Genomic DNA, 26,280 nt, shown 5'->3' on the forward strand with positions numbered 1-26,280 from the left:
CTGTAGCACCAGCTTAAAACAACTATTTCTAAATATGTCTTGTGAAGTACAGCATTTTTAACACTTTTTACTATCTTTACTTAGAACACTAACTGTAACCAAGCCATGTTGTTATGCAGTTTGGTCCCTTTAGCCAATAGATATCCCACTCACGATAAACACGTTGGAGGCTTTTTGAGCATAACTAGTATGTCTAAAAATGCTCCATTAACACACATGCCAGGTTTTTCTAACACATAAGTTCAATCGGTGAGCAGTAGCTCTAAAGTTTGTACACAGAAATCTACAGTTTTTGTGGCCCTTTGCTTTTGTTTTTGGTCATGAGCACATATTTAGAGGCAGGTTTATGGCAGCACTGCCCACTGTGTTTTATTACAATTACTCAGCAGGCTTGCATCCCGTCCCAGTAATGAAGTGGGTGTTACAGTGGGTGGATTCGAGCAGCCACTATTTTGTATTCCTGCTATTGGGTACAAGGGCTAAGTGACAGAGAAAAGCAGCAGTGCTGGCATCATGGTGCAGTGACAGAACGCGTGGTGGACCAGCAGCACAACCACAGAATCACAGGCAACAATCTGAATCTTCTGCAGTTTGTGTTTACATAAGTGTCAGGAGAAATAGAGAATCACATTTCGAAGCCTGGTAAATAAAGTTTGTATTGATTTAATCTAACATGTAATCCGTTTTGCTGTCTGACACTGATTCTGGCAATAACAGAGAATCATGTAAGACAGCATTATAGATAATACGACCATAGATCAAATGGAGTTTGGGCAAGAGAAGGGCAATAGATCATGTTCAAGCTAGACTGCTTAGCTCTGGAATTCATAAACTAGCTCCTAAATTGAGGTGGCTTTCAATTTACAGATGTAGCATTTTCTGCAGGTTTTCAGAGGCCATGGACATGTATCACTTTCAATCTTTTCAAAGAAAAGAAAAGAAAAAAAATACACTGGGAAATAAAAAAATATATATAGACACATCTATTTAATTAATTTCTTCATTTCTACATCTTAACATGACATGCCTGACGCTTTATATGGCCAACCCATTTGCTGGGTTTGTTTGTATATTTTTTTAATCATGCAGCACAAAAAGTTTTTGAGAGTGAGCTGTCATGTTTATGTTACTATTGTGCTATTGTTCCAGGATCCCAAGTGCTTCTATTTCTCATCAATAGAAACCATTCTTACAGATATAATAATAATGATAATAGTCATTGTGATAATAATCAATAGTGATATTAATATTAGTAATGTTTGTTGTTCTATTTCAACTCAGATCTGCTGTATTTGAGTCGCTACTGTAACTTGACTTAAGCATCATTTACCACAAAAGGATATTGTTTACCACAAAGACTGGAAAAGGATATGGCTTTGTTAGCTGCCTGCTGCATCTCATCTCTGCCTTTGATCATTTCAAATCACAACTCAGTAAAGACTGGGATTTATTGTCTCTAGATTTGCTATTGTTTTCTTTGATGGTTTATATCAAAATGAAACTAACAACATTCATCTATTCCAAATACTTTACATCTTAGGTCATATTACATTTTCCACATTATTAAAAATGTGCATAAATCATAACCTTTGTTCAGGTCAGCGTCTCGTTGAAGGGCCTGCAAGTTTGACGTGCTAGCACCACCCTGTGGTGACAGAGAGTATTACAATCACCACAGGTCACACAAATAATAAACGGCGACGCTAAAGCAGATGCTCAAACTGAAGAGACAGCATATACTAATAAAATAACACACACACAAAATACACACAATTTCACATCTGTAATTGATCAAGTTGTTGAGATTTTTTTTCTCCTGACACAATGAACTAAGTTCTGTTGTACTATGGTATACATGGAGCTTCTTCAATGCATTACTGTACTCTAGTGTTACAAATGAGCATGTGCATACATAAACTTGAGTTGTAGTGTAAACATTTCATGGCCAGCCCTTGTAATAACAAATATGGCCTTGTTTGGTATTAATTAAATATAATCATTAGGTAAAGACATGTATAGTAAATAATAGGAGTTAGAACCTATCCATGACCATAACAGTAGACTAAACTAAAGTACAATTATATCAGGCATGTCCATACTTGTACAGGTTTGTGCAAGTACATTGGGTTTGTACTATGCTTGTCTGCTTATTTTTCAAAATTGTTTATTGTGTCTAATATGCTTCTCAGGATACATTTAAATTGCAAAACAACCTTTAAAATATTATGCTACATGGCCGCTTTCAACCAGATACCACTATTATAGACCCACAATACTACAAGTACTAAAAACACACGTCTTACGTTCTTTGCTCCAGTGAAGTAAATTTGCGGGGCTTTCCACACACTGCTGATTTTCTCTCTGAGTTGCTGGTGTTTTGGGATTATGAGGCATTTGTCAATGTCCAGTTTTGGATAGATTACTTCAAGTCCACCACTTTATTGAAGATGATTAAAGATGAAAATTATATATTTGTATGGAGCTTTAGTGAATAAACCCATAGTTAAACATTCCTATGCTGCAATGAGCAAAATTATTTATACAAAATGTAGTAAAAATGTCACCATCACAGCTCTCTGAGACAGACAAAGTGCTTACTGACAGAAGGAAGCATCCAGGAGGTCCAAAGTATCTTGTCTTGTTTCCATCTTGAGAGGCCCCAACATTGAGAGAAATAACACCAGAAATTATGCTTGTGTCTATAGAAAAGCAGTGCTTCATGAGGATAGAGGTATTTGTTTACAGTCTTTCAGTCTTTGCTTATAAAACATTCAAGTTTTGAGTTGCATCCTCAGATTTCAATAGTATCAATAGCTGGATATGCTATGGGATGTAGGCCAGTAGTATTCAATCAACTGTTTGTTTAAAGCCATCTCAGAACCCTCTCTAACAACCATTGTACAATTCATAGTAAACCACTTACAGTTCATGGCAGAGGTCAAATATCCATCTTTTATGGTTTAATATTAGCAGGTTCTAAAGAGAGCTCTTATTTATCTGAATGGAAAAATAATCTACAGTCACACATCAGTTTGGATGACTGGGAGGACACATGCCTTCCGGCCCAAACTATAAATACAAGATGCAGGATAAATGGTTCCTTAGGACTTATATCACAACCGTTAAATTCCGCCACTTAAATCCCAATATTCCCAACTACTGTATCAAATGTATGGATGAAGTTGGTACCCTACTACATTGCCTGTGGAGCTGCCAAAAACTGCAGATATTCTGGAAAGATGTTCTTGGCTTAATCTCTAAATTGACAGAAAGGTTCCAGTTGAAGCTAAGATATGTTTGTTGCACATATACACTAAGGATTTCCCAGCGACTGTAGAGGAACGTAAACTAATTCATTTCTGTCTGTCACAAGCTAAACGTGTAATTGCCTTAAAATCCAAGGAGATTCAGGGATCAACCTCTGGCCAACGGATTACAGAGCTGTCATCTAATTTGGCACCAGAAAAACTGATTTACATGGCAGGAGGTTGAGGACTTTTACAAGATGTGGTCGTCTTTCCTAGCCTTCATGAATAACCTAAATGTGCAGAACTTGACGAGGACTGTTGCAACCACCTTTATGATCTTAAAATGGCTTATTACGAGTTCCATGGCTAGAGAATGTAGATGAAGAGGATAACCGAAATGGATAACCGAAATTATGGATTTATTTGGATATATGTGTCTGTATGCATACTACTGTTCACTGATGTTATATTGTTGTGTTTATGAATATATGTTCATTAAATTGGAAATGTAGTAAAAAAAGTAAAAAAGTAAAAAAAGTAAAAAAAAGTAAAGTAAAAAAAATATGCCCCACTTATCTGGGTTAGTGTAGCAACATATGTGCAAGAAAGTGGCAGGAATAGCAGGGTTTTTATAGTTAGTTTTTCTCTCCATTTTCCAACTTCATTTAGTCAGTATTCAGCACTTAAAATGTTTTGATTTCTCAAATTTAGATTGTTCCAGCCAAGGTTATGTTTCCAGCATAGGTTACCATGGCAATACAAGCTGTTAAGTAGTGAACAGCAGTTACTGTACATCACTGAGCCAAAAAATCTTCCAGTGTAAATTATGCTGAAGCAGAAGTTATTTTGTCCAACCACAGCCACAATGTAAGGTAGTCTTGAGGTAGTTGTGGCAGGATGCATTTGTGTCATTGAGTATATTATACATCATTGGATTAAAATTGTTTTATAATGCCTACAATATAATCTGATGACAATATATAATTTATAACAAATAGTTAACATAATTAGCTTACTGCTGATTTCAACTCAAATACAAACACAAACATATTTTTTTTTATTTTGTGTGTGTGTGTGTGTGTGTGTGTGTGTGTGTGTGTGTGTGTGTGTGTGTGTGTGTGTGTGTGTGTGTGTGTGTGTGTGTGGTATATATTCACACTTGACCACTTTTTAAGGCCCTTTATTTGATCTTCACATAAGTAATTTAGTAATTAAGTAAGTTTGCTTTGTTAAAATCATGTCTGTGACGGGGCTAGACAACACAGCAACGTTACTATATAGTTGATAACACCCCTACATGAAAGGGTCACTCTTAATTGGTGTTTCTAATTTGTTAAAATCACTTTTAAAAATCACTTAAAAAATAGAAATTCATGCAATTGAAGAGGTCGCGCGCCAGGCCACATTTGAGCTCGTGCGATTCTATATTTATTTTTGTAACACTGACACACATCGCCATTTCATGTCATTGCCTTCCCTACCTTGTTCAGTGATGAACAAATCTGAGGTTATGGCTCGCACTGAAAACGCAAAGAAAATATAACTTAACTTCTTACTGTTTAGAGCTGATTTGCTTTCCCTTTATTAATGTGGAGCGTCACATTTCCACGGCTGATTTATGGTTCCGCGTTACACCAACGCAGAGCCGGCGTAGACTCTGCGTCGATTTAACGCGGAACCATAAATCAGGCTTTACAGGTCCCGACCGGCGCGTGGAGCTGCAGGAGGTTCACATGTCATCAAAAAGATGGCTCTCACAAGAGAACTCACGCTGCACATGTAAGCTCCTTGTTTATTTATTAAATATATTGTTTCTTACACATTTTCAAGAACACATGCTACAGAATTTCAGTTTTACAGCTCCTAAACCATAAAAACAGCTCTTGAGAACAGAAAATACCTGGAGACTAATGAAAATGTCGTCCAGGTTTCAAACACTGAGAAAAACATTCAAGTTCTTTTTTTTTCATTTGTTGTTTATTTATTTATTTTATTTAATTTTCAACCATTTCTGAACAAGGCCTCTTAAACTATGCAGTAGTGATTGTGCAGCATATACATTATATTCCTGGTGCTGCTAAAGCTTTGGTTTGTGCTTCTCTGCAGCTGTGATATAGCACCCAAACATATTGAAAGGGCCCAGTGGCAACTTTGTCATAATTTATGGTGTATCCTTTTATTTATTCATTTTATTTTGTTGTTTTTACCTGATGTTATCTACTAATCTAGTGACGTTGCAATATATTCCGGACAAATGCAATTTGAAGAGAACCCAGTGCTACAAAGCAGTGCAAGTTTGTAGTTTCAGAGCCAGACATTTGAATATGCATAGTATACAGCAGGATCTACGTTAAGCTATGCAATAGTTCTATCAAGTCATATGCAAAGTTTGAATAGCCGAAGTGAACACACACATATATTTACACATTACCTAACTTTCATTTTTCACAATATTTCAGCATTTTCATTCTATGTAAGCTCAAAAGCTAAGCTCATTAAAGAAACTTTAATGAAATGCATTTTAAATCCCTGCATTTATCTTATGGTAAATGTCACAATCTAATGACCAGTTGTTAGTGCAGCCTAGTCTGGGCTTGTCTAGCCTCTTTAATATGTTTTGTGTTTGCTTTTAAATGGACACACAAAAGAGTGTTAACTCCAAAGCACACTTGTCGAACGCCTCAAATCACGGCCCAACTGAATGATTTACAACCAAATTATGGATTGTGCACATTTACAAATACATACACAGCCTAGAGAGCACCATAGCAGCTTAAAATACAGCAAACAAGCTGGCAACCACAGTAGCACTACTTTACATTCAATACCACACACACTGTACATTAAGGCATGAGGTGTTGTTAATGCAAAATATTAGCAGAATGAAATGCATGTCTGTGATCATTTTCAGTCACACTGAGTAGTTTAACTGGGCATTGCATGTTAGTGAAATTATATAATTAAATTGAACATTCAGAATTACTATGAAGCCTGCTCGACAGTGTTTTTGGAGGCACATTCGTCTCCTAATAACTGAACATTTGTGCCAAAATATTTAAACAACTAGGATAAATTGTGTGAAAGTTCCTGTCTTTCATTAGCAATAGAAACTTTAATGTAATTAAGATTTATTTAAAGCTACTGCTCAGAGCACCAACACCACCTCTTATCAATTTTAAATGATGACAAATAATACATTTTCACAATCACTGAACTGATCAATACCACAAAATCTGTTAAGTTGATACATTTGTGCAAAGGAACAATGATGTAAAAAAATTAAAGCAAGCTTTTCTTCAAAACGTGTTAAAACAAGGAAACTGGATTTTTTTTTCTTTTTTTTTGAAGGCAAAAAAAGTTGTTTCAAGCCTTTGAGAGTCACTATGAGCTGGATGAGCTCCAGCGTATGCTGCAGATCATTGATTTGATGACAACACTATGTTTCTTGGATCTAGTGTACACTTTTATAATGCCATTTATATATGAATATGTCTACTTCACTTTGCACTGTAGTCCTATTTTACTATTAGTCAACTGATGGATTGAACTGCCCGTAAGTTGCATGTATACTAAAGTAGGCTATATACAGCTATAGAAAAGGCTGGAGGTCAGCACAATGAGTATTCAGTCTTTTTCAACAGTTTCTAGCTGCACAGTAACTAAATACAAGTCAGATAAGTCAAGTTTATATTCGTTATTACTCAGTAAGAGTGAAAGATTTTACGCACTGCCTGCAGTGTACAATACTAGGTAACAGCACATTAGAGTGATGCAAGTCATTTGCAGCGCATCTGATATTTAATATAATTTACAATACTACCCATCTTCACATATCTTCACAACTTTTCTGGAAACATTTTCAGTATAGTGGGTTTTATGTCCTCTTCATGTCATTTTTTCATAACACCATATAATCTTCAGTGCCGCTCTCCAGTGTGGTGCTACAGGAGGTTCTTGTGTGCGTCTTTGTAGAGTCCCGAAAGTGCTCAGGGTGTGTAGAAGATTGAGAATGGCTTCATTCAGGTGTGATGAAGTCTTTTCATATGCACATGTTGTACATATCCAACAGCAAACAGTCGGGGCAGTCTGTTATCAACTAAATCTCTAAAGGCCAAATCCCCACCAGAGATAGATCCAGTCACAGATGGATGGAAAAGTCAATGTAGTCGCTTCAGCTTTGAAAATAATTGTGTTGCTTTCCAGCATGACAGTGATCAATATGAAGAAATCGCTCAGTTTAAAACTAAATTATTCTTGCCATATGTGTGGTAGAAAGCCTCATTAAGCAACACATACCAAATATTATTGGTCTGGTTCATTGTTTTCTGGCGTTTGACAGAAAATACATATTGTATATTCTTCTTGAGTTTGGGATGTCTTGTGTAACAGGAAACTGAATGCGTTCATGTAAACCAAAGCCCTTTTGTGACAAAAGGTCACAATGTACAAGATTAAAATACTTAAATGTTAAGTGTCCAGTCTCACACCATTTTCAGTTATGCAAGCTGTACACAAAAACTCAGAAAATTATGTATGAATGTAGAAAAATAAACAGAAACAAATGTTGCCAATATTTTTTTTTTATGTGCAGACATGATAATAATGAGGGTGGTTGGAGTGAATGACTTCAGTAACTGTCAGGCCGTGTTATTGTTACATCCTGTTGGTGAGATCATATGGATTGGCAGATTGTACAAACACTTAAGGACAAAGTGTTTTATCTCTGAGACGTAGGTTCTGTGTTGAGTTGCTGGTTGTTTGCAGCTGATAAGCAGCACTTGGTTATCAGTTCAGGTTAACAGATGGTGAGGTGGAAAGTTCTGTGCCAGCAGGATGGTAGTTTTAAAATTCAAAACTCAAATGGTGGAATATATAACAATTCATACGAGTTACACTGTGCCAGTTTTCAGTAAGGTTCATATCACTGAGGTTTGCGTCTTATACATACCAAATTTGAAAAAAGAAGAAAAACAGTCCTCATTTTGATCATGACGCTGAGCTGTCCTCACAAACCTGGAGCATTTGCCTTCACAGGCAGGTTGAGGAACAGTGGGCCTGATTAATCGGGGGTGGGCCATGCAAGCAGGACTTATCTTCTGAAATATTCCTTTTTTTTATGACTTGTACACACAAGGATGCACTCCAGATTGGACCCACCCTTACCCACCGGGTCAGATGACCGCAGATGAGCCAGAAGGAGAGTTTGAGTTTGGGGAGGAAGGAAGGTTCCAGAAGAGCCACTTGCGTTTACATTGCCGTCTCTGGTACAAGTAATCCTCCTTGTCGCGCTCTTTGCGTGCTCTTTGGTAGTGGTCGTCTTCTTTCAAGTACCAAACAGGTGGCCAGCGATGCTTCTCGAAGTATTCTTGGTTCTCTGCATCAGAATATATTGTTTCAGAAATTTAAAAACCCTGTTCTTAAAAAAATAAAAATAGAATAGTTGCATTGGATTATTGATCAAATCACAGTATGGCCGTTACCATTAATTCTGGGAGTCTATTACAACACTGGAAAAAGAGTTTTACATTTTAACTCGCCCATGGATAAACACCCAACACAGCTATTTCAGGTTGTAGAACCATAAGGAATTTCTTTTAAGCATTACTGTTTGCCAGAAGAAAGTTAGATACTGTATGTGTAAAAGGTCATTATAGTGCCGCCAGAGTATTTTCTGTGTTACCTGTAGACTTGGCTTTCATATCCCTGGGAAACTTGCGGCAGACGCTGTTGTAGTTGGTGCAAATGTGATGCAGACACCATCCAGTGAGCTGTAGGGCGCCGTGGAACTGTAGATATATGAAATTAAAATGTCATTTCTTGAGCAGGATCTGTTGCTTTCAATGTATACCTAAACAAAAAAGTTGAATCTTTGAATGAAAAAGAAATTGTTGATAGAGAACTGTTGTGTGGTTTTCCATCTCGTGACAGCCAGCATAGCTCAACTGTGAACATGTCCTGCTTCACTTTAACTAAACATTCAATTTATTGTTTTGTCGTCAATATAAGCTAGAACAGTTGTGATTAATCAGATTCCTGCAAACTAAACTAGTGACATCTGCAATTTTGCTTACAATAAGACGTACACAACAGTAGCTGTATTAAAAAGGCAAAACATATCACAAAGGACACTTCTCACCCTGGACACTCTCTGTTTGCACAGTTGCACAGGTAGACAGTACAGAGCAATAAAAACAAAACCAACCCGATTCTCTACTCAAAAACAAACTATAAATTGATATGAAGGATTGTGTGCATGTGTAGGCTATTTTTAATTATTTATTGGTTTTAATCAGTTATTTGTTTTATTTTATGTTGTGTGTAAATGTTTTATATACTATAGTATTTATCTATTTATTTTTTACCACTGACTGATGGCACTTTTAATTTTGTTGTCATATAACAATGACAATAAAGATCCAATCTAATCTAATCTGATCAAATCTAAAATTTTGAATAGATTTGTGAATATTTACCTTATTAATAGAGTACTGTAGAGTATTGCAGTGGAAAGTCAGCATTTAAATATCATCTTAGCCTCCAGAGAAGTTGTCTTTACAGTCAACAGAAATCCAATAGGCTAAAATATGAATAAGAATTTAAATAAATAAAAGAGGCTTTGCCTATCTGGAATAACCGCACACAGTACCTGGGCCACATCCAAGTACACCAGCACATCACCATCAATGTCAGCCCCCATCATCGCTGCCTCCGTCAGGACTGTTACAGTGTAGAGCTCTGAAAGAAACATGAAAGCTGACATTTTAGTCACTGACTTGAGCGTGTACACAAAGGGCTTTGTAATCCCTCCCTGTATTTTGCTGGGTCATACCTAAACAAAATGTAATACCTGTAAGTGCAACCAGGTGGGGGAGACAAAGGCGATTGGCAAGAACAATAAGCTCCATCGCATCCAGGTCAGGCCGGGAACAAAATCTCCCCGTGTAGAGATATTCCAGCACAGCTCTCATGCAGCTGCGAGTTGTGTTAGGAAACTGCACCTTAGACACGGGAATGCAGAATGTCATGACTCAAACATTTAGCTGGTTTGTATTTTGAGTACACACCCTATGCTTTCTGGAAATTTCTGTTGGTTATATAGATTTTACTGCATGTAAAAGTCTCCAGAGTTAAAAAGCCGGACATTGACACCTTAGAAAGCTATACTACTATCTGAACAACCAGAGCTGACTGGTCGACAGAAGCTGAAATAAAATGTTTCAGGGAAAAGGGGAAAAGAGGTAATAAAAAAAGCAAGAAAGAGAAATAGATGTAAATCTATTCTAATAGACGCCAAATCAACAAATATTTAACCTATAAATATTATAATATGAGTTATTTTAGATACAATCTAAAACATTTTTTTAAAGAATCTGCTTTTCGCTATTGTATTTAAATTAGTAAAATCAAATAAAGTGAATTATTTTCAAAGTACAGAAATAAATGAGAAAACATCAAATATTTCAAATTCATAATCTTGATCATGCACCATCTAGTTCCATTTAAAGAAAACTTTGGAGGATAAGCTGACTTTGGATTATTGCAAATAACATCATATGAATCCCAAACAATCATCAGATGTATTTATTTAATTACATGGATTATTAGAGTGGAAAATAGAAAAGAAAAAAAAGAAACATACACCACAGACATATATTTGATTTCATCTTTTTCCCATGAGACACACTTTGAACAAAGTGTATCTATTAAAGTGTATAGTACACTTTAATAGTACCACTGTAAACAATGTGGAATGCATCATTTGCTTTTATTTGGACCTACCTCTTTGGTGCAGCTCTCCACAAAAGGCCCGCCAAACATAGCTGCCATCCAGTCGCAGCTAGAGATGAGTAAAGGCTTGTGTGCCATGATTGTCCCATCATCTAACTTGAATATTACATCTGCAATATCAAAGTTTGATACTGGTAACCACAACTCACAACTCTATACGTTTTTGCTTAAACCAATAAACATGAACAACCAGGGTTAAGGATTGTTCACTCACCAGAAAAGGTGCCTTTGGCCAAACACTCTTTTACTCTGTTTGTGCGGCGTACGTGGAAGGCTTTGGTGATTTCTTGGTTCATGAAGGCTTCATTGTTAAGTATGTTTGCCACCATCATCCGCAGGTCAAAGACCTCCAGCAGCTCAGCAATGTGTGCAATTTGCATTAATTCCTTCTCGTTTTCATCTAGCTGACCTGTATACAGGTAGCGGAGTACAGCTCGAAAAGGACCGAGTTGCATGGACTGGTCCATGTGCACTACAGTCATGAGTCGTGGGCTGTATGTGACAGGGTCGTCTACCAGCTCCTCCTGGATGCTGGCGAAGGCTCGACTCCACGAGGAAAGCAGCCTTCCCCGTCGGCCCCCCTCGGAGTCTTTCAGGGTCCCGTCACTGGTGCAGGCCCTCAGATTGGCCCTGTCTCCGTCATCACTGCTTTCGCAAACGTCAAAGCTAGCAGCACGGATCAACAGCTCTCTGCCTGAGAGAGGACCGCGAAGGGGCCTTTCAGGCTCTTCGCTCTGTGTCTCCATAATAAAGAGGTCATAAAACTTTGAGGAGGATGTCGCCAAGTATATCTTGTGTGCAAAGATTTTCTGTCGCTCCTGCAGGACCAGGATGACGTCAGCACAGTGTGGGTCCTCCAGAAGACCAACGGGATGCTCCTCTGTGGTGGATGGGGGAGGCGGTACAGTGATTATAGGTGGGGGAGGTTTTGGAGGCAAGAAGGGCGCTTGAAGGAGAGGCCGCTGTACATTTCTGAGGTGAGATTTCCAAAACTGCAGATGACGGCGTGAGATGAGAGCGGCTCGGATGGCATTATCAAAAACGTCCTTGACTCCAAACTGAGCAACAACACTGGTTTCATAATATGGCACTCCTAGCTCTTTGGCCACCTCCCGTCCTCTCTCTGGAGGAAGAATCTCATTGGATTTAATGGGTCTGAAAACAAGAACACAATATCAAAAGCAAATGTGACTTGCATCTTTCTGATATTAACTGAACACCTTGCATGCGTAGACGCAGAGTTCATAAAAGCACCAGTACCTGGCTAAAGGTCTCCGCGCCCTGTTCACTGCCTCCAGGTCTGCATAGCGCAGGTCCAGCTGACAGCCTACCAAGATAACAGGAGCACGTGGGCAGAAGTGCTTGATCTCAGGGTACCACATGGTCTTCACATGGTACAAAGAGTTAGGATTGGCAATTGAGAAGCAAAGTACCACAACATCCGACCTGAAGGGAAACCGCAGTTGAAATAAACTTAGATTTCTTTATTCCAAGTACCAATAAACTAGCACTGATTTATAGAGTTTCTCACCTGCCATATGCAAAACGCCGGTCCTTATGATGGTCTCCAAAAGTATCCCAGAGCCGGAGAGAGACACTGACATCATCCACAACATCCCTGGAGCGCTCTAATACCTAATCAGAGATAAAATATAGATGGATATTCCACCAGCAGCTTCTGTATGGTAAATCACCTCAAAGACAGAAATGCTAATAACTTAATACTACTTCATACTCACCTCTTGACATACTCTATATTGATCAATTGCCCAGACTGTGGGCACATGTGTAGCAAGTAACTGGTACTGGGTCAGCGTGGCGTTGCAGGCCCGGGCACAGATAAGGCGGGTCTTTCCAACTGCATTGTCTCCAACCACCACGCACTTGATAGTTTCAACGTTCGGTCTCTCATAGTCCATATCAGAATTTGTCAAGTGGGACCTGTGGAAATAATCACGAGGCAGAAAAAGCTGCTATCAGAGCCAGAGGTCTCACATTATACCGTCCTGAACACCACTGCAATAACGTTCAACACACACAAACACACACTTATGTATTCTCATCTGCGCCGCCCCATCCGCCTGCAGGGCTATCAATGAACCGTCCCATGACTTCCCTGTGCCCATTCAGAAGTTTTGTATCCTTCCTCTTTAAAGTGATAGCACATAAAAAAGAAAAAAATGAATGACTGAGATGCTGTAGTCAATGAACTTAACAAAAAATAAATAAATAAAAAAATACAATGCTATAACATATGACAGTTTGAATATATTATGTTTAAGAATTAAGAAAAAACACAAAGTTTTAATTTAGCCTAAAAAGACGTGTCCCTGTTTACCTGCTATGAGTTATCAAAACCTGACGGGGTTATGTCTCATATACCATTAGGTAATCCCTATGGCTAAAATTGCTTCCTCTTTGACTTTATTACCCTCTATGCTCATCTTATCATCCTAACCCCAATAAACACAACGTCAAGTTTTCATGTTTAAATACTCAAGTCTTGCCCAAACACGCACCATGAAAGCATCACAGGCTCAGAGGACAGCACCTTTACAAAGTCATTCATGGTTAGATTGTCATAGTGCTATCATCTTATGAATGAGGTAATTTAACCCTTTCTTATCCAGCATTCATTCCTGCAAGCATGCCAAGAACCCATAGAGGAAACAAAATGAGATAAAAAAGATTAAATTAATAATAATAATAATCATAGCCACTTTAAAGCATATCTTTTGATTATCCACACTTAATCCAGCAGATGTACCGTTTTCCTGGGTGCTATAATTTGCCGAGACTGTAGGGATGAGCCTACTACTGTTTGTTTTTCACATGGTCACTTGCAGCTCTGTGTCATTCATAAAATCTCACTGACTGCAGTCTGCATCCATAGGCTTGGCTCACACCTCTGGATGCATAACCAAAAAATCCCAGTATGACCTTAAACCGGGCCTGTATAACCCGTCCATCCACACCGCCCTTAATAATAATGCTCATCATGTCATGTGCCATTTCCTCATAAAGCCTTAGTACACTGCGCAACTCTCGAGTATGTTAATGATTTTTAATATGGTCGGATATTCTACGTGATCCATGTAGACTATCATCTTAAATGCAAGTAATGGATAAGCCTGCATCCTCCGCGCACAGCGATTACAGAGGTGGTAAAGTGTGCATATCCTACCAGGAGGCGCGACCATGCAGTCCCTCCACCAGCAGCAGCCTCTATCAAGAGGCTTTGCTGCATTACATGTTATGTAACGCCCCGTCACTGACTGTTGAGCTGGTTTATCCGGCTCGAGCGACGGAATAAAGAAATGCCATTTATGAGCCCTCCTTACCGCAGCGTGAGGAAGTGCAGCATCGAGCTGGTCGTTGAACGAGAATAAAAGCAGGACTCCTCCATCGGATGCGGCTTGCACCTGACGACGGCTCGTATTTAACTTCATCTTCAAGGCAAGGTTGACCGAGGCTTGGAAATAGCAGACCGACCGGAGCGGAGGTTTTTTTTTTTTTTTGTTCTTTTGCAAGGGGGGAAGGGGAAAGTCCACTGGTGTAGTGCAATAAGCGCGAGTGCGATGATGCCCCCCCAAGATGAAATATAATGAAAAAAGGCCGGGAGGCTGGAGTGGGTTGTGGCCGTCATGGAGCCATCTGCACTCACCGAGGCCTCTGGAGCTAATAATAGACACAGAGAGGGAGAGAGAGGCTGGGAGGGAGAACATTCATTACAAAACACTGATCCACTTTAAAGTCGCACAAATCTCATTCCTAGGGCTGCCACCCGTCCCTTGAAATACGGAATTGTTCCGTAACTGGGAATTAAAAGTTGCGTTCCGTATTGAATCAATTCAATTCAATTCAATTTTATATAGCGTCTAATACAACAAAAGTTGTCTCTAGACGCTTTCCAGAGACCCATACCCAGAACATGAATCAATACAGACACATATTATGCTTATTTATTGATGTCATAATATACAGGTGAAGGTCGGAAAATTTGAATATATTGCAAAACTTGATTCGTAGTAAATTCAACTAAAGGTGAAACAAATATATTATTTCCCACTACATGCAAAGTGAGATATTGCACTGCGTGGCCACCTAGTGGCCCTTGCATGTAATGTTTACCTGGGAAATGGTTCATGTGACTTCCTACCTGTGCAGGGCAGGTGTATATCATTAGGAATTCCTGTTTGAGCAGTACCCTGAAGAAGGCTTGCGCCGAAACGCGTGGGTCTCTGCTCCCATGTTTTTATACGTATTAGCCATGTTTCAATAAAGGGTTTTTAATATTTTTCCACAAGAAGAGTGCCTTGGACTCCCTTTTTTGACTAGATATAGTTTTTTTCCCCAATACCAAAGAGCACCTTCAAGATTTTTTCTGAACAATTCCCTGAGCACTTCGGATTTTCTCTTCACTTGACAACAAAAGTTGTCTCTAGACGCTGTCCAGAGACCCATACCCAGAACATGAATCAATACAGACACATATTATGCTCTTATTTATTGATGTCATAATATACAGGTGAAGGTCGGAAAATTTGAATATATTGCAAAACTTGATTCGTAGTAAATTCAACTAAAGGTGAAACAAATATATTATTTCCCACTACATTCAAAGTGAGATATTTCAAGCCTTTATTTGTTATAATTTTGGTGATTATGGCTCACAGTTTATGAAAACCCCAAATAAAAAATCTCAAAAAAATTAGAATATATTATGAAATAAACAAACAATTAAATCATCAAAATTATAACAAATAAAGGCTTAACATATCTTGCTTTGCCTGTAATGAGACTATGTAATATATATGTATTAGTTTCACCTTTTAAGCTGAATTATTGAAATAAATGAACTTTTATACCATATTCTTCACCTGTATGTATATTATACATCTGGGCTGATGTGGACATACACAGCATAGGAGGATATTTCAGTTACTAGTATGGTTGGTTGTCTGTACAGTCATGCAAGTTCAATGCTATTAAAGCACTTTCAACTTTAAATCAAAGCGTTTTGTTTTTTCATATAAAATAAATACATTTCTATGCATTTTAGAAGTTTTGGGGATGTCTGCGCCTGCGCTGCTGAAATGGGGGCGTCCCTTTTTTCTATTTCTGAAAGGTGGCAACCCTACTCATTCCACAGCTCCGAAGCAGGCTGGACAAAGTGGCCACCAGTCCAGCATGAGCATGTTTCCATCGCTTTAACAGAGTGGACAGGATTATATAGACTACTTCATGCACTCATTCAGTGGTGACTGACTGAAAATAGTGCTGGACTACAGTCTTCAACATGATAAGCTCTTTTTTTGACAAATATCCATATCGCTTTAACTGGTAGATTGGTTGGACTCATTAGAAATTATATGAAGCCATGCATCTTCAGTAGTTGTGTCATTTCTAAAATTATTATTATCACCTTTATTTAACCAGATAAAAGACCCATTGAGATCAAGACCTCTTTTACAAGGGTGACCTGGCCAAGGAAGGCAGCAGCACACGTCCACAAATAACACACAAATAACAGCAATCACAAAATAAACATTAAAATGAGAGTGCAAACTGTTTTAGCAAATAAAGTGCAGTAGTGGTGACTCCAGTAACATGTAGAAAAAAACAACTTCAGTAATAATTTTAAATTTAAAAACACGGGCACTGCCGAAAGGATTCCCATTGTTGGTTTTTTAGAAAAGAGCGAAAGGCTTCAAGTGAAATAAGTTCAGGCATTTTCAGTTCAAATTGGAGGATATTCCAAGCAGAGGGAGCAGAGAAACTAAAAGCTTTTTTCCCCAAGTTAGTCCGAACACGAGGAACAGCCAGGTGCAAAATGTCATTCGACCTTAAAGGTATAGTCAGTAATGTTGGAGAGCTAGCAAGATTTGAAAGTGGCACCTCCTCTAAGCCCCGCCCCCTCCTCCCCCTCCCGTCAGCGCTCCGTCCAAAGCCACGCCCCCCACAAACTTTGGAGAACGCGCATTTGCAGGAGTCGAGTTTTCCAGGACATTTTGGACAGCACATTTTCAACAAAACTACCCCATGTCTCATTCACCTGTAAGCGAGGCCGGTTTTAGGGGGGGGGGGGCAGGGGTGGACTGTGCCCACCCAAACATGTGTCCTGCCCACCCAATCAAAGTTATGGGGATCCTTTATTTTTTTATAATTTTATGTTTTTATAAATATAAAAAACTATCACAACATATCTGTAACATTTCTGATTGGGTGCGCATCATTTTTAGACACAACAATGAACGCATACCGCAAAAGTTGTGTCTCGGCGGAGGGACCCGACATCCCAGCAAAATGAGCACAACAGAGAAGTGTTCAGAACAGCACACAGAGCACACACTGAAGGCTGACTTATGGTTCCGCGCTACACCAACGCAGAATGCTGCGCGTCGCCACATACCCTACGCCGTACCCTACGCCGTACCCTACGCCGTACCCTACAGCATACCCTACAGCGTAGCCTACATCGTAGCCTACGGCGTAGCCGTGGCTCCAGAGCTTGCACAGCACTGCAGCGCACCGCCACCGGGTTCTCTCTGCCCTCGCCGGGATGGATATGCCTCGAGGGTTCTGCGTGGCAGACCACTCGTTTCTCGTTTTCTTCAGCAAACGTGACTCGAGTGTGTGGAATTTTCCGGGAAGATTTTCGACGCGACGAGTGCGCGCATGGAACAGAGGGGGGCGTGACTTAAAATGAAGGCATCTGATTGGTTCTTTCCCCCCTGCCAATCCTCTGGTCCTCTGACCAATCCGTGCCATTCGGAGCGCAAAAAACCGATTGGTCAGAGTTTTTACAGGATTAAAGCTGTCAGAGAGGTCGGATTTCTTTCTTTCCTTTTTCTGAACACATTATTCACTGGCTACTCTTAGGATGGAAGGACCATTTCACCCAGTATAACAATATATGTTTTTGAATACGATTACAGACTATACCTTTAAGGCATAATGGCTTTTAGTTCTCTGAAGAAATAAACATAAATAACCAGGAACCAAGCCAAGAAGAGCCTTATAAATCAAAGGCATCCAGTGTGTAAATCGTCTTACATTCAGAGAAGGCAAGCCAGCTTTAGCATACAATTCACAGAGTGAGATGGCTACAACCAGTTATGAACCTTAGAGCACAGTGGTAGACCGGAGTCAAGGACTGTAGACAGCTGGCTGACGCTCACATACACAACATCGCCGTAATCAAGAACAGGCAGAAAAGTAGCTGATATCAGAAACTTTCGTGCTCTGAGTGAAAAATGTGCCTTGTTTCTGTAATAGAAACCGAGAAACTTAGTTTAGAAATTGATAGCAGTGTATTTGGTTCATATATACTGTATCATTACACATTATTTGTTATTTAAAACAATTACAGGTGTAGCATTATTGATTATACAAGTATTTCATGTGCAGTGATATTGTTTTAAAGGCAGAATTGAGCTATTCAGGTTTAGTTTCTGATTCATGGAATTTACTTTCATTTACTTCATGGAAGTCATCGTAAACAGATGATGGATCAACCGAGAGGGACTTTTCACTGCGTGTCAAATAGCACTTGTTGGCACTCTTGTTGGATGCATCCACTCTATCCATAATTTCGCATGAAACACTTTACAAATGTCCACAACAAACCATCATCTTTGGTTGTGCTGCATTAAGTTGCTTGTAGACCAACACTGCAGACCGAGGTTTGCTCATCTTACTGTAACCAAAAGGATCACATTTAACTTTACCTTTATACCTGCAAATTTTGTAATAAAATACGGTAAAAAGCGTTAAAAAGAGCTCAATTTGATGTTTGCTTTAATTTGATGTTCACGAATTCCCTTTGTGACTCACATACTTCTGGATCCAGCAGCATTTTCAAGTTGTGGGTTTTAAACGAGGTACCAGTTCTGCAGTGATCAGTCTGCTCCACTAGATGACGCTAGTGATCTATATTTCCCTTATCTGCTGCTTAATTCAAAGCCATGAACAGTTACGTGTAGAATAAACTGAAAAGTTAAGACAAATGATGAAACTGTGATCAGTAAATGATTCAAAAAAGAGGGGAAAGAGGGGTGCTATATGTCAGATTTCTGCTTACGTCACAATCGTAATGAAAAGTATCTATTTGTCTATTTATCAATGTATCAGTCTGCCATTCTATAAAAAACGAATAAGGATTAGGGTTACTTTATGGAAATGAGGCTAAAAGAACTGGTGTTAGGGTTTATTGTTTTTGTCTTATTATTCTAGGAATTCTGTTATTTTCAATGATGACGCATAATCTGCTTTTCTTTTAAATAGGCTGCTCTTTCCTGTTTCAGTTTCCAAAACAAAGAAAAGGTTTTTTATTATTATTAGTATTAGTATCAATCACAATAGAAATGATATGTCTTCCACTAAATGATTTGCAGAGGAAAGAACTATTTATCTGTTAAACTTTACTTGGAATTGCACAATCATCTATGTCAATGTTGTGTCAGCAATAACCATGGATGACAACAGCCCGTGTCAGAGTCCAGTCCAGTCGAGCTGTGCTCTCCTGAATATTCAGACAGCGATAGGATCATTACTGCATTTGGATTTGTCTTATTTTCTCTATGGCTTCTGCTGAAACAGACCCCAGGGCGCCTTTCTCTTTGGGTCCCTACTATGTCTCTGAGGACCTCGGCTTTATCCTTAAGGAACCCCTGGTAGGTGGAAAATCTCCTCGGATATACAGTACACCTTAATAATTAGCCAGACAGTCACTTTGAAATGTTTGCTGTCAGGCAGCTAGGAAACAAGTGTCTGACCATTACTCAACACAAGGACAATGGTCAAGAATGATTCAAAACAAGACTTTACATTTGACGTTGGTAATGATGCTGATATAGCTATAAATGAGGACATACACATAAGTTATTGCTCATAGTCCTAACTGGTATTGACTGACTGGTACAAGAACAGTAGATTTAGACGAGGTGAAATTTGGCTTCGGCCTTGATTTTTTTTTTGTTTGTTTGTTTTTCTGTGAACTGAACTGTACTTCAACAAGCAGCATGTGATTCCAAGTACACATTTTGCTTAACACTCTTTGTCAAGATTCGTGCATCTGTAGAAAAAACAACATAATGCAAAAGTTCTGAATAAAATGCAAGATTAAGATGCGTGAAGTTGCTTCATCTCATGTACATTCACATTTGGTTACTGTTGTTTTATTTTGCCACAAACGTATCTCTATACTGAAATTCTCCCCTGACAGGGAGAGCTTCCACCTTACTACCAGCCATGGATGGAAATTGCCCTTAATGTCCCAGAGCTTGTGCACAGTCACAAGTTGCGCTCCTCTATTACTGAGGTAAAAGGGGACACCAAACTGACAAGAACAGTCCACTGTTTTCATTGAGAGATGCGTCAAGCGTGTTATTTCCTATTCAGATGCCGCTGCTGAGCACCAAGTTTCTCCAGAAACACAGAGAGCTACGACTTGCCCACCTGGCCCTCAGCATGATGACCATGGGTTATGTTTGGCAGGAGGGAGAGAATGACACTGTTGAGGTAAAACTGCCAATAAATCTATACTCCCTTCCTTCCTTTACCACTTACACTGCAACATCCAAGTTGTATGAATGATTTTCCATTTCTTTCCTTCACAATTTTCTTCAAAGATGCTGCCATGTAACCTCGCTGTTCCATACTGTGAAGTGTCACAGCGCTTAGGACTTCCCCCAATTCTCACACATGCAGATGCAGTATTGGCTAACTGGAGGAAGAAGGATCCAGAAGGGTAAGCACATGGATGTCCTGCAAGAGCTTTGATCAAATCCTACATGAGTGTCAGTTAAACATTTTCCCTGTGCCTTTCTGTGTCCATCTTTAACCTCCCATGCCAGGCCTTTTGACATGGAGTGAGTACATTTTCATTTCAGTTTTAGTCCTCTACCAATACTGCACCATTGTACTATAATTAAAACAAAGTTAACTGACTCGTGTGGACTCGTGTGGACACAGGAACCTGGAGTTGCTGTTCAGCCTCCCAGGAGGAGACAGTGTCAGAGGTTTCTTCCTGGTCACTCTGCTGGTGGAGCTGGCAGCAGCTCCTGCAATAAGGGTGAAGCTGTATCACAATAAGAGCAGTTCTTATAATATGTAATTGTGAAAAAACAAAACAAAAGAACGCTTGTAGTTGAGATATTGATTGAAAAATGTAACCTCATCTCAAAACATGAATTAAACAGAAAAAGATTGAGACACAGCGATTGGTGTACCTGTATTGCAGAGTATTCCTGTGGTCATCAATGGTGTAAGGTGTGGTGACACCAACGCTGTGGCCGGAGCCCTGGAGACCATCAGCCTGTCTATAGAGGACATGACAGACGCACTCAAACTCATGCAAGGTAGCGACTCAGACATGTGATCAAATGCATTACAGTTTACCATTCTAATAACTATTTTGGTGAATCTTATTTTCTGAAGTGTATGTGGAGCCTTCAGTCTTCTATGGAATTATGAGGATCTACCTGTCTGGGTATAGAAATCTTTTTTTATCCTATAGTTATCATGTATTTGTAAAGTTAATTTTTATGAATTTATTCACATTTGCATACTTTACCATGTAACATGCCTGTCTATATGAATGTGTAGGTGGAAAGACAATCCTTCTATGCCAAAAGGCCTGGTTTACGAAGGGGTAGAAAAAGAGCCACTGGAGTACTCTGGTGGTAGTGCTGCACAAAGCAGTCTATTACACTGCTTTGATGAGCTTCTGGGAGTCAAACATGAAGAACAAAGTTGTAAGATGGCCAATTATTTGCCCATTGAATGATTACACAAATGCTGAAGTTGAATATGAAGGATTCACTGAGCTGGCGCTGCCCTTTCCAGGTTCCTTTCTGACCCGCATGAGGAGCTATATGCCACCTGCTCACAAGCAACTGATTCAAGACATCTCTTTGCAACCGTCCTTAAGGAGTTTTGTCCAGCAGCAGGCCAGTGAGCATCTCAGTCAAGCCTATCATCTCTGCGTCTCTAAACTCTTGGCTCTGCGCAGCTATCACATCAATGTCGTGAGCCGTTTTATCACTGTGCCTGCTGCCCGTGCTCGACAGCTCCGTAACCAGAGCCAGGAGTCCAAGGAAATGATCAGCAGAGCCCCCACTGCACTGGAGGAGAGGGGCACCGGTGGCTCCGGCATCATGACCTTTCTAAAAATAGTGAGGGACCATACGAAAGATGCCCTCCTGCCCGGGACGACAAATACATAAAAACAACAGCTCATGGGAACTAATATCCACGAGAATACCCAAAGCCGTCAGGCTATTTTATATCTAATAAAAGGATGACTTTTGGAAGATTGTGTGATCTTTGTTGCTTGACTTCAATGTAGCCTGCTGCTGTGTCTGAACAAATTCTACCTTAATAGGTACAAGCGATACCATTATTTCATTTCAAACCCTAATTCAAACAATTATGTTTTTTTTGGGGGGTTTTTTAGCCATTAAATTCAAACTCTTAAATTTTTTTATTTGCAATGCTAGGGGGAAAAAAGTAACTTATGTGTGGCAGGATTTAGACCTAATTCATCTTCCACTGCGTTTAATGGCGTTGGTTCCAAAGTTCAACAAAATTCAACAATTTATTTTCATTTATAAGTTTTTGCAAAAAAGTTAAATGATAGACAACTAATCCCTAGTAAAGCCATGGTGGGGCGCTGAAGGGCAACATTATGACAGAGAGCAAGGTATGGCTTCAGAGGAGCTTGCCTGCAAAATTTGTAGTAGAGAGTAAATGGCCACAAAGACATGCTTGCTACTGAAAAATAGAAAAGCAGAATAATCAGCAACCCTATAATATTGTCATGAATCATTAATTATAGGTGTATGAAGATTGAAATCAACACTCCTCACAAAGAACGGGCTGAAACCAGGCGTCACAATATAATCATCCTTTGTTAACGCTGCTCCGCGATGGGCTTGTCATGTCTAAGCACAATGAACAATGCTAAGCAAAGATGCATCATCTATCAGAGTGGTTACCTCAGCTCTCCTGCCTTCTTCCTCCAGCCCACATCCAGCTCTTACATGCCCCACTTTACTTCCTGGACTGAATGTTTGGAAAACCCGGTGCAATGAAGGGATGAGTTGTGCCATGAATGGTGCATGCTGTGTAATCTTCACCTTCACTGGCTCATCCCCACTGGTGTTTCATTACAATAACAGCCTTGCGAGATCAGATAAGGCAGACAATGGGCCAATAAAACACGACAATTTCCCCCAACCTGAGCGATCTACGTTATCATAGAGAGATCTTTCCTTCACATGCTGATCACCAGGAAAAACAGTGGAAGAGCATTAAAAGGAAAAAAAGAAAAAACAAATACCCAATGTCCCGATTTTACTGTGAAGGCTGTTTAGTAAAGGTTTTTGGAATATGCATGAAAACATTTAAGTCGTTTTGTCCAATTTTTCTTTTGTTCTTCCAAGATAACGCAAGGAGAAGCCTGAGGTGAGAAGGTGAAAGGTGAGCAGAAATTGTACAGGGATGAAGAGAGTTGGGTGGCGGGGAGGAAAAACAGTCTGTTCACATCATGGTGATCTGATTAGAGCCTTCTTCCACAGCCAAAGCAAATAATCCCTTTCCTTAATGCCACGTATGTGGAGGACTCCCTGACAACCCAGCAGTAAACAGAAGCCATCTCCAAGGATGTCTTCATTGTGTAGCAGGGGCTTGGCCTGAACGGGCCCTGAAGTTTCACCTAGACTCATGTGGGCGGTTTCAGTTTAGGATTTGACACGTGCGTACACATCTACACGCTAACTTTACAGTTCATTTGTTCTGCATGGATAATGATGTGAGGTGTAATTCATTGTGTTCATTGTGCTGTAGCTGAGTATGAACTTGTCATGCAGATGCTCCCAAGACTTAACTCAGAAAACTAAATACATGACTTTGGGCAGAGCAAAGGGGATTTGGAGTCACACTTGTTTTCATGAAATCTATTCAAACATCCATATTTCATCTGTCAGAAACGACAGGATTACAGCTGAAGGCTATCCTTCTGGTCAGATGAACGGATAGCCGTGCCTTGGTGGTTAACCACAGGATATCCTGGATTCTGTTATTTCAGAATTGAATTTATGATGTAGCCGCTCAAATCAAGCCAAGTAAAGCCAGGAACTTTTCTCACACTGTAAAGCGGCCTTAACAGCAGCAGGGAGGGACGATTGTCTTTGGCGTACACAAGATGGGCGTAGTTAGGAAATTATGGGCTGCATGTGCAACACAGTAGGTGACTGGGTGTTTCTTCCACTTTCCACTCATCTTGAGTTCACTATCTTAGTCAAACATCTATGCCTACACACCCACAGGTCAGACACATCTTAATAATTTGCTGAGAAGAAATACCCCTCAGTTAAACTGGCTTATGAAGCAATGAAGCTCATGTTACTATCTGCAAAGCTGGACTTCTTGGGACCTCAAAACCTTCAGGTTAACCCAACATAAGTTGTATTTGTAATTTTATCTTTATTTTTTTTGTATTTTTGTTTATATACTGTATACATGTATACTCACACACACACACACACACAGACACACACACATAGGATGGGTCGAAAAATTTCAATGGTAATTCTGACAATAACGATGGTCGTTATCATCATCATTGGTTACTGCCACCAACATCCCTGTGAAATCAAACATCCGTTTTGGAGGACCAGCTGAGGATGGACCCTCGGCCGCAAGACCTCCACCTTACCAACTATGGACCACTGGCAACCAGAGCCGTGGGCAGGTCCCTGAAGACATGCTGCCCCATCCCCAGGCTCCTCAACCCCAACACGCCCCCACCCACGGCAACAGCGCCGCCAAGGGGAACCAAGCCAGCAAACTTCAACCCCATACACCAGGGGTGTCAAACTCATTTTGCTTGGCGGGCCTGATTTGACTAATTTTATTCTCGCGGGCCGCACGCTCAAAATAACAAAAACGCTGCGAAGATTTTTTTTTCTAATTCTTTTTTTTTTACTATTGTTATCTAATCCTGTATCAGTTTAGTTAATTTTAAAGGAAATATGCACTTTGTTTACACTCTAATTATGTAGAATATATTTCTTCAGGATCTTTTCTTGAAATTTCTTCTTTTCTTTTTTTTCAAATTATGTAAGATACTTTTAATATCATTTTACAAAGATAAACAGAAACAAGTTTGTTTTTATAGGAAATTTAATTGAAAGCAAAATCTTTCTTATTACATCCGAGAGTGTTTCTTTGTGATTTAAAGATTTTTCCAGTACAATTAAGTGTATTTATTTTTAAAAATTGGCGCGGATATTTACGCCAGTGTGCCGAAAAAGTCAGCACGTCTCTTTTAACTGTTTTACTTTGTCACTATCCTCGTATTCAAAACTGAAATTCTCTGAATAAATATCTTCTATCATCTTTTTTAACAGATATTTTTCCTGCGAAAATATATAATACTAGTCAGTTAATAAAAATAGACAACCGTCTACAAAGAAATAAAATCGGCAAATGCATTATAGAAAACTAAAAAAAATGTCAAACTGCTCTCTTTGTGGAATAACGATGGATTTGTAGAAGAAATATATTATCGGATATGCTGCGATTCATGGCAATTATTTATGCATTGCTTTTTAGTAAATTAACATTTCATTTTTTTGCGTTGGAAACTTCTCGCGGGCTGTATGAAAATCTCTCTCGGGCCGCATAAGGCCCTTGGGCCGCACATTTGACACCCCTGCCATACACCATCAATCCTGTCGCCAAAAAAATGCTCCCAGCATCAGACCAGGTACCTGGGTCGCAGAGCCCTGCAAGACCACCGCCAACCAGGCACACCTGAGATGGCAGAGGGTACCCCTCCAGCACCGCACCCAAGCATCCAGGACAACCGGAATTCACTTTGAATGTTTGTACAGAATTATTATGATTATTTTTTTGATAAACTGTTTAATTAAAAGATAGTGGAAATGACCAAATCTGATACTATTACAGATCATTTGAGGGGTGACGTGATTCATGAAGCCAAGGATGTAATAATGAATTCCAGATTCAGTCAAAGTTTGGTTTTTCAGCTGAAGCTAGACATTTTTTTTTGCCATTAACATAAACTCAATTAATACACGTATAGTTTTCCCAAAGATGGCATTAATAGAGGTTTTGGTTTTCCAGTTCATGAGGCTTGTTTAGTTGACAACGGTTATAGGGCAATAGAAAGGATTGTGCTGTTATTCAGTGTTATCACAGAGAAGTCTCCCAGATG

At 39.4% G+C, this 26,280-nt stretch overlaps 3 protein-coding genes across 5 annotated transcripts in view; 1 reads left to right on the forward strand and 2 right to left on the reverse strand.

Moving 5' to 3' along the window:
• LOC133451019 (phosphatidylethanolamine-binding protein 4) overlaps positions 1-2,672 on the reverse strand; it is a gene marked incomplete at its 5' end in the record, with an annotated part of 63,077 nt that extends 60,405 nt beyond the window's left edge. Inside the window, 2 exons of the mRNA XM_061729941.1 lie at positions 2,304-2,436; positions 2,599-2,672. Coding sequence (XP_061585925.1) covers positions 2,304-2,436; positions 2,599-2,672 — 207 coding nt within the window. The remainder of the gene's footprint in view (positions 1-2,303; positions 2,437-2,598) is intronic.
• A 2,369-nt stretch (positions 2,673-5,041) lies between these two features.
• Positions 5,042-14,683, reverse strand: LOC133450357 (rho-related BTB domain-containing protein 2-like). 2 transcript variants are annotated; one of them, XM_061728915.1, is made up of 10 exons: positions 14,378-14,683; positions 12,776-12,977; positions 12,568-12,671; positions 12,297-12,482; positions 11,251-12,191; positions 11,028-11,146; positions 10,096-10,246; positions 9,895-9,983; positions 8,929-9,034; positions 5,042-8,622 (listed from the first exon to the last, which is right to left on the reverse strand). In XM_061728915.1, exons 1-10 carry the CDS (start codon positions 14,440-14,442, stop codon positions 8,420-8,422), a joined length of 2,166 nt encoding a protein of 721 aa, XP_061584899.1. In that variant the 5' UTR covers positions 14,443-14,683; the 3' UTR covers positions 5,042-8,419. The 2 variants fall into 2 exon arrangements, with proteins under 2 accessions (XP_061584899.1, XP_061584900.1); XM_061728916.1 differs by lacking the exon at positions 14,378-14,683 and adding an exon at positions 14,221-14,239.
• Positions 14,475-22,351, forward strand: ido1 (indoleamine 2,3-dioxygenase 1). Of its 2 annotated transcripts, XM_061728918.1 has the most exons (11): positions 14,475-14,492; positions 19,638-19,711; positions 20,263-20,358; positions 20,439-20,558; positions 20,669-20,787; positions 20,894-20,908; positions 21,012-21,111; positions 21,280-21,397; positions 21,477-21,528; positions 21,645-21,793; positions 21,885-22,351. In XM_061728918.1, exons 3-11 carry the CDS (start codon positions 20,293-20,295, stop codon positions 22,262-22,264), a joined length of 1,119 nt encoding a protein of 372 aa, XP_061584902.1. In that variant the 5' UTR covers positions 14,475-14,492; positions 19,638-19,711; positions 20,263-20,292; the 3' UTR covers positions 22,265-22,351. The 2 variants fall into 2 exon arrangements, with proteins under 2 accessions (XP_061584902.1, XP_061584901.1); XM_061728917.1 differs by lacking the exon at positions 14,475-14,492 and having other exon boundaries at positions 19,536-19,711.
• The last annotated feature ends 3,929 nt before the right edge of the window (positions 22,352-26,280 follow it).

This window comes from Cololabis saira, chromosome 9 (assembly GCF_033807715.1).
Source record: "Cololabis saira isolate AMF1-May2022 chromosome 9, fColSai1.1, whole genome shotgun sequence".
Classification (NCBI taxonomy): Eukaryota; Metazoa; Chordata; class Actinopteri; order Beloniformes; family Belonidae; genus Cololabis; species Cololabis saira.